Genomic DNA, 14,675 nt, shown 5'->3' on the forward strand with positions numbered 1-14,675 from the left:
GCCTGCTCATGCCTTAGCTGGTGGGAAGTGTCCCCCAAGGACTGGCTGGCCCAAGTGTTTGCCTAGGGTACTTAGCCACCAACTACTCCCACCACCCCAACCGGGGCCTGTCCTAGAGTCTAAGAACATTTTCAGCAGGAACACTGCTGGAGGGCTCCAATTGCCCCCAGGAAAGGAACCTACAGTCCAAGTTTGGCCCAGCGAAGGCCACACACACTTTGTTCCACATCCAGGTCCCCATACCCAGGCTCTGAGAGGCTGTCCCCCATTGTGACCACTGCTTGCCCGGGGCTGAGGCTCGGCGCTGACCGGGTCGTAACTGCCAAGGGCTGGACAATGGGCACATCTGTCCTTTCTCTGAGGGATGAAAGCACCTAAGCAGACACGGCTCTGCCTTTTGTTACGGTTTTTTTTCTTTCTTTCTTTTGTAAATGAAAGAAAGCCTCGGCATGTGGTAGCCGGGTGTAGGTCCCACACTGGGGGCCTCCGCTTGCGTCCCCACCGAGCGCAAGGACCAGGTTCGATTCCAGATTGGAGCGTGATTGTGGGAAGCGGACAATTACTCCCAAAGCTGAATTGATTTTCAAATCTGGAGGCTTCTCACGGGGACGCCGGGAAGAGGGCGTCCCTACGGGCCAAGCGGAGAGCAGCGCGCCTGGTCCACTCTGCCGGCGTCAGTCCTTCCCTCAAGCAGCGGCCTCTGGGTGCGTTACCAGGAGGGCCACAGAGAAGCCGCAGGAACAGCCCGAGCCTCGGGAGCCCCACCAGCACCCAGAAGTTAGCGTGGGAACCCGCCAGGGCGCTCCCCACCCCCAGCACACACACACAGACACACACGCCCAGGTACTCGCGGAGCGGCACGTCGCCTTAATTATCAGCTGCGATGAAGAAGGACCCAGGCGGCGGGGGACTCCGAGGTATGGCCGGGGCCAGAACTCTTGGCGCGAGCGTTCCCCTCTCCGGCTCACGGAAGAGGAAGGGTGGGCAAAGGGTCAACAGTCACCAAGCGGACCAAGGCATTTAAGACATTTGCTTCTGCTCCCTCCAAAACAGCCAAGCACCTGGAGGTGAGAGCAGGGGCTCCCAGAAGCCCTTTGGGAAATAAAGCTTGGGTAGGTCAGGGTGGGAGGAGTAACGACGCGGGCTGAGGCTCCCCGGGCAGCCTACGCCGAGTGGCAGCAACTGGAGAAAGGGGTGAGGACCTTCCAGCCTTGGCACACCACCCGGGATGGGAGCCCGGCGGGCGCTCGGACCGAGAGGCGCGCGAGTCTCGGGGGTTGCGCTGGCAGCCCCGGGTCGCGCTCCACGCCAGGCCTTCGCACGTGCGCGCCGGCCCAGGGCCGCCCGGCGCCGCTGTCAGGGCGCGGGGCCCCCCTTCATCATTTGTACGGGGACGTCACGGGCCGCGCGCGCGGGGGCCGAGGGGGCGGGGCCGAGCCGCGCGCCTGCGCGCTGAGCCCGGCGGGCGTGAGGGCGGGCCGCGGCGGCGGCGGCGGCGGCGGCGGCGGCGGCAGCGGCGGCGGCGGCGGCGGAACCGCGGCCACAGAGTCTGCAACAGTAACCGAGCCATGGCTGGAGCTGGCCAGCGGCGCGGGCAAGCAGCAGCCGCGGAAGACGCGCGGACTGCGTCAGGGGAGCCGGGAGCCCCAGAATTCTAAGAAGGAGAGGGGCGAGAGGGGGCCGGGGGCGGGCGGGCTGGGGGCGCCGCGCTCGCCCAACGGCACGGATCCTTTTTGGAAATTAATATTTAAAAAAAAGCCGAGGACGCAGAGGGGAAGGTGGGGGCAAGAGGGAAGGCGAGATATACAGAAAGGGAGACAGAGCCCCAGAGCGAGAGGGAGGAAGGCAGGCAGGCAACAGTCGCCAGCAGCCGACGTGAAGACCGGACTGCGTGCGCCCTTCGCCGCCTCTGCCCGGCCTCATCGATGTTGTGTCCGCCGCCCGCTCGCCCGGATCACGATGAACGCGCAGCTGACCATGGAGGCGATCGGCGAGCTGCACGGGGTGAGCCATGAGCCGGTGCCCGCTCCTGCCGACCTCCTGGGCGGCAGTCCCCACGCGCGAAGCTCCGTGGCGCACCGTGGCAGCCACCTGCCCCCCGCGCACCCGCGTTCCATGGGCATGGCGTCCTTGCTGGACGGCGGCGGCGGCGGCGGCGATTACCACCACCACCACCGGGCCCCCGAGCACAGCCTGGCCGGCCCCCTGCACCCCACCATGACCATGGCCTGCGAGACTCCCCCAGGTATGAGCATGCCCACCACCTACACCACCTTAACCCCTCTGCAGCCGCTGCCGCCCATCTCCACCGTCTCGGACAAGTTCCCTCACCATCACCACCACCACCACCACCATCACCATCCGCACCACCACCAGCGCCTGGCGGGCAATGTGAGCGGTAGCTTCACGCTCATGCGGGACGAGCGCGGGCTGGCCTCTATGAATAACCTCTATACCCCCTACCACAAGGACGTGGCCGGCATGGGCCAGAGCCTCTCGCCCCTCTCCAGCTCCGGTCTCAGCGGCATCCACAACTCCCAGCAAGGGCTCCCTCACTATGCCCACCCGGGCGCCGCCATGCCCACCGACAAGATGCTCACCCCGAACGGCTTTGAAGCCCACCACCCGGCCATGCTCGGCCGTCACGGGGAGCAGCACCTCACGCCCACCTCGGCCGGCATGGTGCCCATAAACGGCCTTCCTCCGCACCACCCCCACGCCCACCTGAACGCCCAGGGCCACGGGCAGCTCCTGGGCACGGCCCGGGAGCCCAACCCTTCGGTGACCGGAGCACAGGTCAGCAATGGAAGTAATTCAGGGCAGATGGAAGAGATCAATACCAAAGAGGTGGCGCAGCGTATCACCACCGAGCTCAAGCGCTACAGCATCCCACAGGCCATTTTCGCGCAGAGGGTGCTCTGCCGCTCCCAAGGGACCCTCTCGGACCTGCTGCGCAACCCCAAACCCTGGAGCAAACTCAAGTCCGGCCGGGAGACCTTCCGGAGGATGTGGAAGTGGCTGCAGGAGCCGGAGTTCCAGCGGATGTCTGCGCTCCGCTTAGCAGGTGAGCGGGCCAAGGAGCTGGGCGCGTGGGGAGATAAGGGATTGGGGAAGTGAAGAGACCGAAGGAAGGAGGGAAAAAGAGAGCGGGGCACGCATCATTCCGTTCTCCTTTCCCTCAGGGTAGGCGGGGGGAGTAGTTCCCCGAGCCTGGAAAAGGCAGCGCACGGCTCCCAGGAGCAGACCGCCTCCTCCAGGACTCAGTGCATCGGGCTGTGGTAGGCTCCGGGAGCTGAGTGGTACGGCCTGGGCGTGTGCGGGGACGCATGTGTGCTCGGAGACGGTGCTGGAAGCGGTCACCGCCGGAGGCGAAGAGAAACCACCCCCCGCACCTGGCGGCACACGGTCTGTGTGTGGCGTCTCAGTTAGGCACTCCGGGTTTGGGAAGAGGGAGGCGATGCGTGTGTGCAATTGCGCGCAAATGCTGTCAGCTAGTACCCCTGGCGTAGACGCCGGAGTTGGGTTGGAAAGTGACGGAGCAGCCCGCCCGCGTTTGGCTGAACTTGGTGCGGTGACCCCCTCCCGCGCTCACTCTGTTGGCGCGGGGCAGGGGTGGGAGGGATGGGGACCACACTCTGAGGGTTCCAGGAAAAGGCTCCGAAGCCGCGGGAAGATGTGTGTTTGGCAACGAAGCCGTTTAAGAGTTAGCGCGCGTTCAGCCCTGGTAACCGGCTGTGGAAAGGAGAGGAAGGCAGACGGTTCCGAGGTAAGGGTGAGGGCAGCGGAGCAGCAGGGGAGCGTACAGCTGAGCCCACGGACCGCCTTTGCTGCCGACTCCTTTACGACTTCACATTCCGTTTTATTCCTCTGCATGATGCTTCGAATGAATCCCCATGCATGGGGGTGGGAATGTGAACGTGGCCCCCAAGTCTGTGAGCAGAGGTCTCGCGGCCCGAAACCCCGAGGTCCGGGCGTTTCCGAGTTGAGCGGGAAGGTCTCCGCGGCGCTAGCAGCCCGCCGGCGCCTCGCCGTCTCAGCCTCTCTAAGCCAAGGTGCAAGGGAGGCTCCGGGAAGCTGGCCGAGGGGACAGCTTAGCCCCGGCTGAATCACACCAGAGATTTCAAGCTGATTCGGCGACCCCCGAGGGCAGAGGACACACGGGGAGGCAGAGCCAAGGGCAGTCGAGGGCGGACACGGTTTGATGAGACCCCGCCGACTTGATTGACTCCTGGGTCCGTGCTACTCCCCCCGCCCCAGTCTCAGCCTGGTGCCCTGGCCCGAGTCCTGGTGAAGAGAAAGGTAAAAGCCGGAATGAGGGTTTGTTAATTAACTGATCGTTCTCCATTAATTCGTCCCTGGAGAATGAGAGACAGTCAATCCGCTCAGAGCCGGGGGCACTGAGCCGTTTCACAGTCTAAAATCAAAGCGAGAGGCGAGAGCCCCCTCCCCCACCTCTTGCGGGCCAATGAGGAGCTAGAGGGAGGCAGGTGCCGGCGTGCCAGTGAGCCAGAAGCCGGAGCCCGAGCGGAAGCCACCCCAAAGCACTCCGTGGGTCTGGGCGCCGGTGGCCTCCCTCCCGCGCGCCGTCCTGGAGGAGCCTCTGCCCCGCCAAGTTTGCAGTCCTAGCCCTGTGCCTACTGATTCCAAGCAAAATCCCCACGCAGGCTGTTGCAGCTTGTGCCTGGAAGTCAGCGAAGTGGTGATAGGACAGGAAGGGTAAGGGAGAGGTTGACAGAGGTGCCCGCTGGGGCTCCCACGAATCCATTCCCGAGCCCTGTGTGCATCCACCCTATCGCTTCCCACCTCTGTGAGCTGACCGAGACTCAAGGGCAGCTCAAGTTCCAGAAGGGGTGGGAGAAACAGATGCCCTTCTCCCCGACTGCTCTGCAGCTGCCGGCGCCCAGGTAGTCAGTGCCTTTTCGCTGGCTCACATCAGCCTAGCGCCCCGCTTCAGAACCTTGTACCCAGGCAGTGCTCACACAGGCTTACCAGTCCGGTGGGGAGAAATGGAGGAAAGGGGTGGAAATGAAGAGGGATTTCCCACCCAGGGAAGTATGTTACCACCTCCCCACACCTAGTGAAGGCACTTGATGGAGACTTCAATGACTGCCATTCCCCGCTGCCCCCTGTCACGCCCTGGAAAGTCAGACTGACAGGTTCTGTTCAGAGACGACCCGCAGCCCTGGAAACCCGGCCTAGCGCGACCAGCGCGAGCCCTCTGACCTACACGCGTGGGCGCCTCAGTACCGTTTGAAGGGGTAGCACTAGTACTGCAACCCTCCTATGGGAGGCCTGGCTGCTTGCCGGCCAGGGCCGGCACTCCCGTACTCCCCGGACCCAGGAGGTCATCTAAGGGGTGACAGTCTGGCACCCAGCAGCCTAAGGCGAGTCACGCTCTGCCTGGGGCACGTGACTTTTCTTTGGGGGTAGAAAAAAGGAAAATCAGAGACTCTAGCAGGGCAAGCTTTGGCGCCCAACCCCAAGTGGAATCCGCATCCTAAGACCCGGATGGAGTGTCGAATGTTTAATTTTCCTTTCTTTAACTTAATTGAAGGGGTGGGAAAGACTGGCAGGGATGTTCTCGCAGAGTGAGCCTAACTGGGAGCAATCCATTACCCTGCAGGAACCACGACTTACTTTAAAATCACTGAGCAGTCCTTTAACATTTTCCTTTGGGGATGGGGTAAGGAGGGAGTGAGGCCGTTTCCTGAACTCTCCGAATCCAATTGCAGACTTACTCGCATTTCAGGTTACTTTGGCCAAGGCTGTGGGACATTGCCTCGACCTCCCCTCCTTCAGCCTTCACCTACAGAGGTGCCCCTTGCAGTTCGGCTCGCTGCTGCACTAAAGACCCCTCAACCTTGTCCCTATCCCTTGGGGAGTTTCCTTCACTCCTTGGCGAAGAATGGCTTCTCCATGCTCTTTCTGGTCACACCAGGTGCCACGAAGCCTGTTGCAGAGTGTCAAAACCTCCACACTGGGCAGGATGCTTGGGGAGGTGCCTTCTCCTTACAAAATTATATCAGCTTGGTAGAAGACAGGAGGAAATTCTCACTAAATTAACTACCTTTAAAAAAATCAATACGTGTTCCCTCAGTGTAATACTTGCTGCTGCCCCATTAAAGTACAGAACAACTAGGCTCCCTGCCGCATCTCATCCGAGGTGGGGTGGATGGGCTGGACTGTATGGGTGGGTGGGCGCCTGGCCTCTGACGTGGGCATCTATTAAGACTTGAAGAGATTAGTTTTCAATTAAAGATTTCAGAAGGCTTTGGCCACAGTAGGGGAGCTGTCAGCCTTTGAAGAGGCTGCAACACACACCCACCACAGAGTACAGCACTGGTACCTCAGAACGCAGGAGGCAAGGCCCAGTGGGTTTGGACAGGGGCAGGTGCTGAGCCTCTCTAACCCTAGGGTACCTGAAGGAAGGGTACCTCCAAACATCACTGGAGAGCCTATACCCGGGATTGTGCCCCCCTTCCTGTCCGGAATTTGCCCCAGAATGGCCTGAAGGAGAGCCTGAGCCTAGGAGAGGGTGGGAGTGGGGGAAGGGATGTCCAGCCAGGAGGTGACCATGAGAAAGTCTCACAGGGACCAACCTGGACTGTGTTTGCCATAAGTGGCCTTGTGGTCTGGTTGATTGATAACTGGCCTCCACGCAAGTCCATTTGCTTTTTGTTAATATTTATCCCAGCGGGTGACATTTCAACTGTCCCGTTCCCCACCCCCTTCCCTAGGCCAAGTGAGCCAAGAAGGAGTGCTGTGCTGGGCCTTGGGAACCTCACTTCCCCAAATCTCAAAGACCCCCCCAGCCAGGAGAAAAACCGGAACTGGGCATTTGGGACTCGAGAACTGAAAGGTTTCCTGGGCCCAAAAGAAGGCACCAAGTAGACTGGTTCCCTCATGCCCCACTTCTCACACAGTGCAGCTGCTCCCAGCTGCTGCGGTTCTAACAAAGGGCCTGTGGGGCGCGGCCAACCACATCCGCTAGCTAGCAGCCCAGAAGCCAGAGGGACTGCCCAGGGTGGAGGGGAAGATGCACCTTCTCCAGAGGCTTGGTGTGGCCTCCTCCTGAATGTGCAGTGGTGGGGCAGCCAGTTATCAGGAAGAGTCCCAAAGAACCTTCATCCTCTCAGGGTGAATGGTGGCCATGTGCCCAGGGAGTTGGCTGATGACCCCCACCCCAGCACACACACACACACACACACACACACACACACACACACACCAGCACAGCAGGATACCAAAAATTTTCACCCCAGTCACCAAAAAACTCTGCATGGGCCCTTCTCTGAGCCCATGCCTGACACCTTGAGGGTTGGGGGTCAATAGTTCCTTCCTGCAGTCCCCACTAGGGAGCACAAACCACAGTGAAGGGAGGAAGGAATGCCTAGTGTTAAGAAGTGTGCATATGGTGAAGTTTGGAGTTGACTGTTTGATGAGAGTAGGAAGACCTGCTTCTGACGCTTGAGGAGACCTGGTGGTTATTCTGTGGGGACTCTAGTGTCAGCACATGAAGGATGACTGCCTGAGACAAATAACCACATTCTGAAGACATCTGGCTGTCCTGCCAGTGGGTGCAACCCCAAACCCCTTGGAAATGCCCAAAAGGTGATGAGGGTCAGTTAGAGTGACCCACTGGCCCCAGGGCTGTAGTGGTCACTAGAGACCCAGGCCCTGCCATAGCTATGTTTCACCTGAGACTTGGGACAGACTGTGCCAACAAAGCAGTTATATTGTAGCAGCAAAGCAACTCAAAGCCCAGGCTGCATCTTTCTTCATCTTCAAACTTTGATCATCAGTGCCCTGCAGGAAGCTGGAATCTTGTCCTCCCAGATGCCCTCCATTGGGCTCACCTTCCCCCAGTAGCCTGATGGGCTGTGTGCTGCAGTAGCTCTGCACGCCCCCTGTGGGCTGCCGCCGCCGCCAAGCAAGCTCTTGGTTCAACATGCTATGGAGAGGAAAGGGATGCTTGCTATGGCTTTGTTTTTACATCGTTGTCCTAGTGATTAGCAAAACAATTATTTTTTTTGATAGAGAAGGGGTGGGAAGGAGGAATCTATCTTGGTCCTCCCTGATGTCTAGGTATTACCCTATTGATGAGACAAAATTGCCATCTCCCCCCCCAAAGTACACCCCAACTCTGACTTCTCTAAACAAGATGTGTATTTGGATTTTCTATCCAAATTATACTTTTACTGGCATGTTTTTATCTGAGCAAAGCACGGTCAGCGTAGAGAAGGGGATCCTGTGTTGGAGGTTGCGGCTGGAGGATGTAGTACTGGGAACCTGGATTAGTGATTCCTTTGTTTTGTTGTTTCCCCCTCTAGCTAACTGACGGGGAGTCGGGGAGTCGGGAGGCTGCCCTGAGGCTTTGAGCTTGGAGGGCTTTGTGTCCTCTGGGGTGGGGTGGGTGAAAGGGCCTGCGGAGGCCAACCGGCCCAGAGCCTTGGTGCGGCGTCAGGACCCTGGACAGGGCCCCGCCAGCGCTAGCCTGGTCGCGTGTCTCCTCGCTGCTGGAAAGTGGGTAGGATGCCTTTGAAGAGTTGTACTAAGGAAGCAAAAACTAACAGCTAATATTCTGAAGTTTATGAGAAATCTCGAGGCCCCGCCAGGAATATACACCAGCACAGTCAAGTAATCAAAAAGATCAAACCTATCCTCGTCGATCAGATGATTGATCTTTTCTTCCCTCTCCCGCAGCTTTCTATGTATGTCTGAGTACATGCTCACACCTGCTTATAAAATCGGAATTCGAGTCCCTATGGGTGTGACAAGGGTTGGATCATTAAGCTAAAACGTTCAATTCAGTCACTTTGATCCGTGCTGAGGAAAATCTATAGTCATCTCTAATCTACGAGGTCTTTAAGAAGGTTGTTACACGAGCTGTTTTGATGTCATCATTTCCACATTCATGGCAAATTCAGCTAATCAAAAAGACATTGCTACCCAAAGTTCTCAGAAGGAATAGTTCTTACAGAGTGTAACTGTAAAATTTATTCTTGATTTCCTTGTAAGAAAGAAAATCCTCAAGTCTGATGGAGTTGGGTAATTTAAAAAGAGGTTCTCTGTGTTTTGCTCCTCAAAATCCATAGTTAGAAGCCTTGTGCTTCAAGTAAGTGCTCAGTGCTTTTTGTGGACTCTGCATTTTGGAATAAACACTAACTTAATGCTTTAAATCAACCAAGGAGCCTTGATGGATTGGATGAGAAATGGCTAGTTTCATTTCAGTTAAAACAGCAGAATTCCACACTCTTGGTAAAATGGAATGGTCCCCAACCTAGGGTAGAAATAGAAGAAGGGTCTTATTGAAGTCATGGCAGTTAGGATAGATTTCTCATAATTCTGAATAAAAGTGTTCAACAAGTATTCATTAAATACTATTTTCATCATGTCTCTATTTAAATAAGATGAATAAGCACCTTTGGGAGAAGAAAACCACCTTATTTCTACATGAAAAGTGTCAGCCTCCTACAGTTCAGTAAAAAGAAAAAGCGGATTTCTAATGTGTATGAATTTACTGCACAATCATAAATCCCTATCTTCTACCAATAGATTTGCACAGGTTTTTATTTTGTGATAAGTAAGTTAATACTAATAAGGTTTAATTTCCTCTTGAAGTGATAAGATTGGATTACATGACTAGACCAGTCATAAGACAGTCTGATGATTTTGATACAAACATGGGAATTTATGTTTTACCACTGAGTCTTGATATAGAATCATCTATTGTTCCTCTCAAAAGATGTTACGTTATCATAAAGTTGGGAAAAAATAGCTTCTAGAATTTTTCTTCTCCTTTAGATGAAACAATTTGGTAAAACAACAGCTGAACAGAAACCAGTCCTTGAAATACTACCCATCTAATTTTTCATGACATTTGATAAGAAGGAGCTTGTGTCTGTTGTGTATGTTCATTAGGTACTGAACTAGAACATAAATGTTCTCCTTTAATATTCTATTTCAGTGACTCCCACATCTTACTCCATGTTGGAATAACTTAGGGATTTTTACAAATATGATTCCTAGCTAAAACCCAGGGCATTGAACTAGGCATTGGGATTTTTAAGAACTCCGGTGATTTTAATGAGCAGCAAAGTTGAGGAGTCACTAATTTATGTGGTAATTACTATTATTTTCCCTGTTTCTATGTTCATTAAGGTTACATAACTTATCTCTGGTAACACAACTGGAAAGCACTGGTACCCGGAACTCACCTTTCCCGGCTCAAAACCCTAGAACCCTCTTACTCTCCCTGCTGTGCCTACTAGTACAGACCCACCAGATTAGTGGACCTAGAATGTGAAGATGTCTGACTTACTGTCATAAACACCTGATCTGGAAAGTGCATAATAAATGTCTTGAAATTGGAGAGTCTTCCTCTGGGACTCTCAAGGAAAGTTACGTATGGAAACATTTCTTTTTTACTCAAAACTTAGAGACTTCTTATTGCTCTCTTTTTAAGAAGCAGCCAGAGGAAATGTAAGGCAGAATGAGAGGTAGACGTGGAACCCGAGTCTCTGTATCCATTTGTTCACTTAAACAATTATTGATGGGCAAGACCCAATGGTTAGATGTGTTCTGTGGGTAGGACTGGTCCATTGGGACTCCTGCCTGGAGGAGGGTCCAAAGGCCCAAACCTCCCATACTTTCAGGGCATTGGTGTTCTGAGATCTGTACTTGCACAGCAGTTACATTTCTTTGCTTCAGATCAGTGCCTATATTGCTATTCCACGCTTGCCTGCTACTCATGTTTTAGGACTCTGCACTAAAAAATAATAATTTAAGTAAAACTCTGTGCACAAATTGGCAATCATCCAGAGGACAACTTACAATTTCCCTCAAACACTGGGCGTTTCCAGTTATCCATGTCTCTCATCTTCCTTCACATATGCCATAGGGTACTCAGAATCGACAGTTTCTGAAATCACTACTTTCGTTTTTGCATCTGGTGATGATCTCATAGTCCCAAAGAGAGGTTATCAAAGGAACACAATAAACTATGAGCTTTTCGCTTTCTTTCCTGTCGTCTTCTAAAACAGATCAATGGCAGGGGAAATTAAATAAATAAACGAGCGAAGCGCGCCACCTAGTGACCTCCGTGCTCACTGCAGATGAGGTGCGTGAGAGGAGTGGCTAACGCGATTCAAGTATTGATGGAGTCACAAAAATCGTTCATTAAGGCAATTTAATCTTTGCTATTAAATGTCCTTTCAATTCATTTGGGATAATTAAGATGCAGTTAAAGTGATTAAATTCTAATTACTTATGCTAGACAAAGACATATTTGTCACACTAATGCGGTTAACTAAGGACTCAGAAAGAAAGTTAACATTTACTTCAAATGATGCAACTGGAAAAATCAGTTCCTCTTTTCATCATTAATCCAGCGAGCCGGGTGATTATGTAATGGCACTACAAGCTCATTAAGTAGGGGAAGTGCTGATTAAAATGACTGCTAGGAGGAAAACCTGAACCAGGAGCGCCTCAATAGTTTGGTTAGCATCCCAAGCAAAATTTCTTGGTGTTCTTTCCCTCCATGTCCCTCATCCCAAAGTAATAAGCAACTCCTGAGTTTTGTCATGACATTTTAAAAGGAGCATTTCAGAGAAATCCCTTATTGTGAGCCTACAGACATTGTTATTTTTAAGTGCTAAAGGATATTTTTAAATGCTAAATGGATGCTCAGCACAGGGAGGAGCTAGTCAGATGGGCTGGGGAGGGAACTCCTGGAGCACACACCTCCAGAATGAAGATTTCCACTGAAGGTTTCTGAGGCCAGCTCCCTTCATGTAAGCACCCTTCATAGTAAGCAGTCCCTCCCCGCCTCCCTAGTTCCACTGCTACTGCCATTGGTGCAGGAGGACAGATTCCTCCGCACAGGATCATGCCACATTTGATTATTATGCACACTCAGAAGACCGCTAAGTATATCTCAGGTGCAAATAAGTCTTATTCAGGATTCTTCTGCATGCTCATGTAAAGCCATCTGAGATTATAAACCATTAGGTTACTGAGGCTATTTTACTGTAATGCCCACAAACAGTTCCCAGCCTCTTATGATGGCTTAATTATAAGTGCTGGTTGGGACATCTGGGTGGCTCAGCAGTTGAGCATCTGCCTTTGGCTCAGAACATGATACTGGAGTCCTGGGATTGAGTCCCACATCAGGCTCCCTGCATGGAGCCCGCTTCTCCCACTGCCTGTGTCTCTGCCTCTCTCTCTCTCTCCCTCTGTGTCTCTCATGAATAAATAAATAAAATCTTTTAAAAAAAATTATAAGTGCTGGTAAGAAGAAGATGAATTGAAACAACTGAATTTGAAGTTTGCCTTCCTCAAATAAATGGCTTCCTAAGGCAGTGCTTAGCATTTGCCTGGTGTGGGGAGGATGATCTGAGGACAAAGGTGGTCAGTCATAAAATTGAGGATTATTTTTGCCAAGAGATAGGTGTCTTTTAGTACTATTAAATTTGCATACTCAAAATCATAATTGTGGAAATTGCATCTTTCCCCTCTATCCCATTGGAATTCAGTATTATCCTTGTTTCTTTCATATGTAAAGAAGCTAAAGTTACTGAGTTCATCAGTCACATAAGTCAAACCACTACCTTTAAAAAAGAAATTGGCAATTATTTGGATACTTACAGTTATTATTAACATAATAGATTATATTATACCATCTTACATTACTAAAACAAACAAATTAAAATTAAAAGCCCTGGACTAAGAATCAAAAGCCTCAGAGGCAAGTTCTTCTTGTACTAATTAATTCAGAGAACTTGTCATTTACCCTTTCTGGGGCCTCAGTCTCCTAAAATATAGAATGAAGGATGTGGCCTCAGGGTCCTTCTAGGTCCCATTCTATGATTGATTGCCTTCTATAATGCCTCTGTGTCCATGGTAAAGTCTCTTGTCTTTATTAGTGCTCTGTCCCAAAGTCCAGATTCAACAAGGAAAGGTCTAGGGGCTCATCTCTTGGGCAAAGTCTCAGATCAGGCTCTACTGTCAGATGGTCAAGAGAAAGCAGCCCATCCAATCAAGAGTGCCGGCTTCTGGCACAAATATCTTGCAGTTTAAGATCACAATTCCTGTGTCCTAATAATACAAGCCTTTTGCGAGGATTTGAATCAACAGGAATTCATATACTGCTGGAATGTAAATTGGGACCATTGCTTCAAAAGATAACTTGGTATTGCCTTATAAACTTGAACCTACACCTATCCAGTGGTTTTAACTCTTTGGTATATACCCTAGGTAAACTCAGAGATGCTCCTGGAAATGTGTACAAGACCATAGCAGAATTATTCATAAGATCAAAGAAGCCAGAAACATTCCAAACGTCCATTGACAAGGAATGCATAAATTGTGATGTATTCATATGATGCAGTAGCATACGACCATGAAAATGAATAAACACAGCTATATACAACAGCATAGTTGAGTCTCAAGAACACTGTTGAATAAAATAAACAAAAAAAGCTGTGGGAGATCTCATAAGAACAATATTGCTTTTCCAAAGCCCAAAAGCAAGCAGTGCTGAACAGTTTATTGTTTAGAGATACATAAGCACATGGTAAAGCTATTAAAAAAAAAACAAATGAATTAATAAACTCACATTCCAGAATACGGCTATGTACTACTAGGGGAAGGTCAGAAGATAAGCAGCTTTATAAGGCAGTTATATTGTAGTTCTTTTGTTGGATGCTGCCTTCACAAATGTTCATTTTCTTACTAGGCTTCCTATCTTTAATATATGTATTATTCCTGGAGGTAAATACTATTTAATTTTAACATTGAGGAGGAAAAAGACTGTTTTTTTCCTCTGGTTTCCCAATCCAAACAGCTTGGCCCAAACAAACCCCACAGCATTTGTACACAGTTCCTAGCCATGTACTACATGTCAGCCCTCTTAGAAATTATGTTCTACCAATTGTGGACAGGACATAAAAAGTGAAAGAAGATGTTTATAGCAGCATTATATACAATAGCTAAATTATGGAAATGGCCCAAGTATTCTTTGACTGATCAATAGATAAAGAAGATGTGGTATGGGGGCACCTGGGTGACTCAGTTGGTTAAGCATCCAACTCTTGATTCAGCTCAGGTCATGAGATCAAGCTCCATGCCAGGCTTCATACTGGGCATCTCCCCTCCTCATGCACGCTCTAAAAATAAATAAATTTTTTTAAAAAGATGTGGTATGTACATAAATGAAATATTACTCAGCCATAAAAAAGAATGAAATCTTGCCATTTTCAATGACATGGATGGAGTTAGAGAGTATTATGCTAAGTGAAATAAGTCAGTCAGAGAAAGACAAATACTATATGATCTCACTCATATGTGGAACTTAAGAAACAGAACAAATGAGCAAAGGAGAGAAAAAAGAGAGAGGCAAACCAAGAAACAGACTCATAACTAGAGAAAAAATATTACAAAAGGGAAGGCAGATGGGGAAATGGGTGAAACAGGTGATAGGGATTAAGAAGGGCACTTGCTGTGATGAGCACCAGATGTTGTATGGAAGTGCTGAATCACTATATTGTTCATCTGAAACTACTATTAAACTGTATGTTAACTATTGAAATTTAAATTAAAACTTTTTAAAAAGTGAGAGAGGAAATTTCATTAGATATGGAAAGTGGGGTTTGTTTTTCATTCCTTTGAGCACCAGC

The 14,675-nt window shown here is 51.0% G+C and overlaps 1 protein-coding gene across 3 annotated transcripts in view; it reads left to right on the forward strand.

Moving 5' to 3' along the window:
- Positions 1-1,494: 1,494 nt before the first annotated feature.
- Positions 1,495-14,675, forward strand: part of ONECUT1 (one cut homeobox 1) — a 40,937-nt gene continuing 27,756 nt past the window's right edge. For 2 of the 3 annotated variants that reach the window (XM_041744447.1, XM_041744448.1), the window contains exon 1: positions 1,495-3,064. In XM_041744447.1, coding sequence (XP_041600381.1) covers positions 1,960-3,064 — 1,105 coding nt within the window. In that variant the 5' untranslated portion in view covers positions 1,495-1,959. Of the gene's footprint in view, positions 3,065-3,182; positions 12,127-14,675 lie in introns of those variants that run through there. The other variant, XM_041744449.1, reaches the window with a different exon arrangement.

This window comes from Vulpes lagopus, chromosome 2 (genome assembly GCF_018345385.1).
Source record: "Vulpes lagopus strain Blue_001 chromosome 2, ASM1834538v1, whole genome shotgun sequence".
Classification (NCBI taxonomy): domain Eukaryota; kingdom Metazoa; phylum Chordata; class Mammalia; order Carnivora; family Canidae; genus Vulpes; species Vulpes lagopus.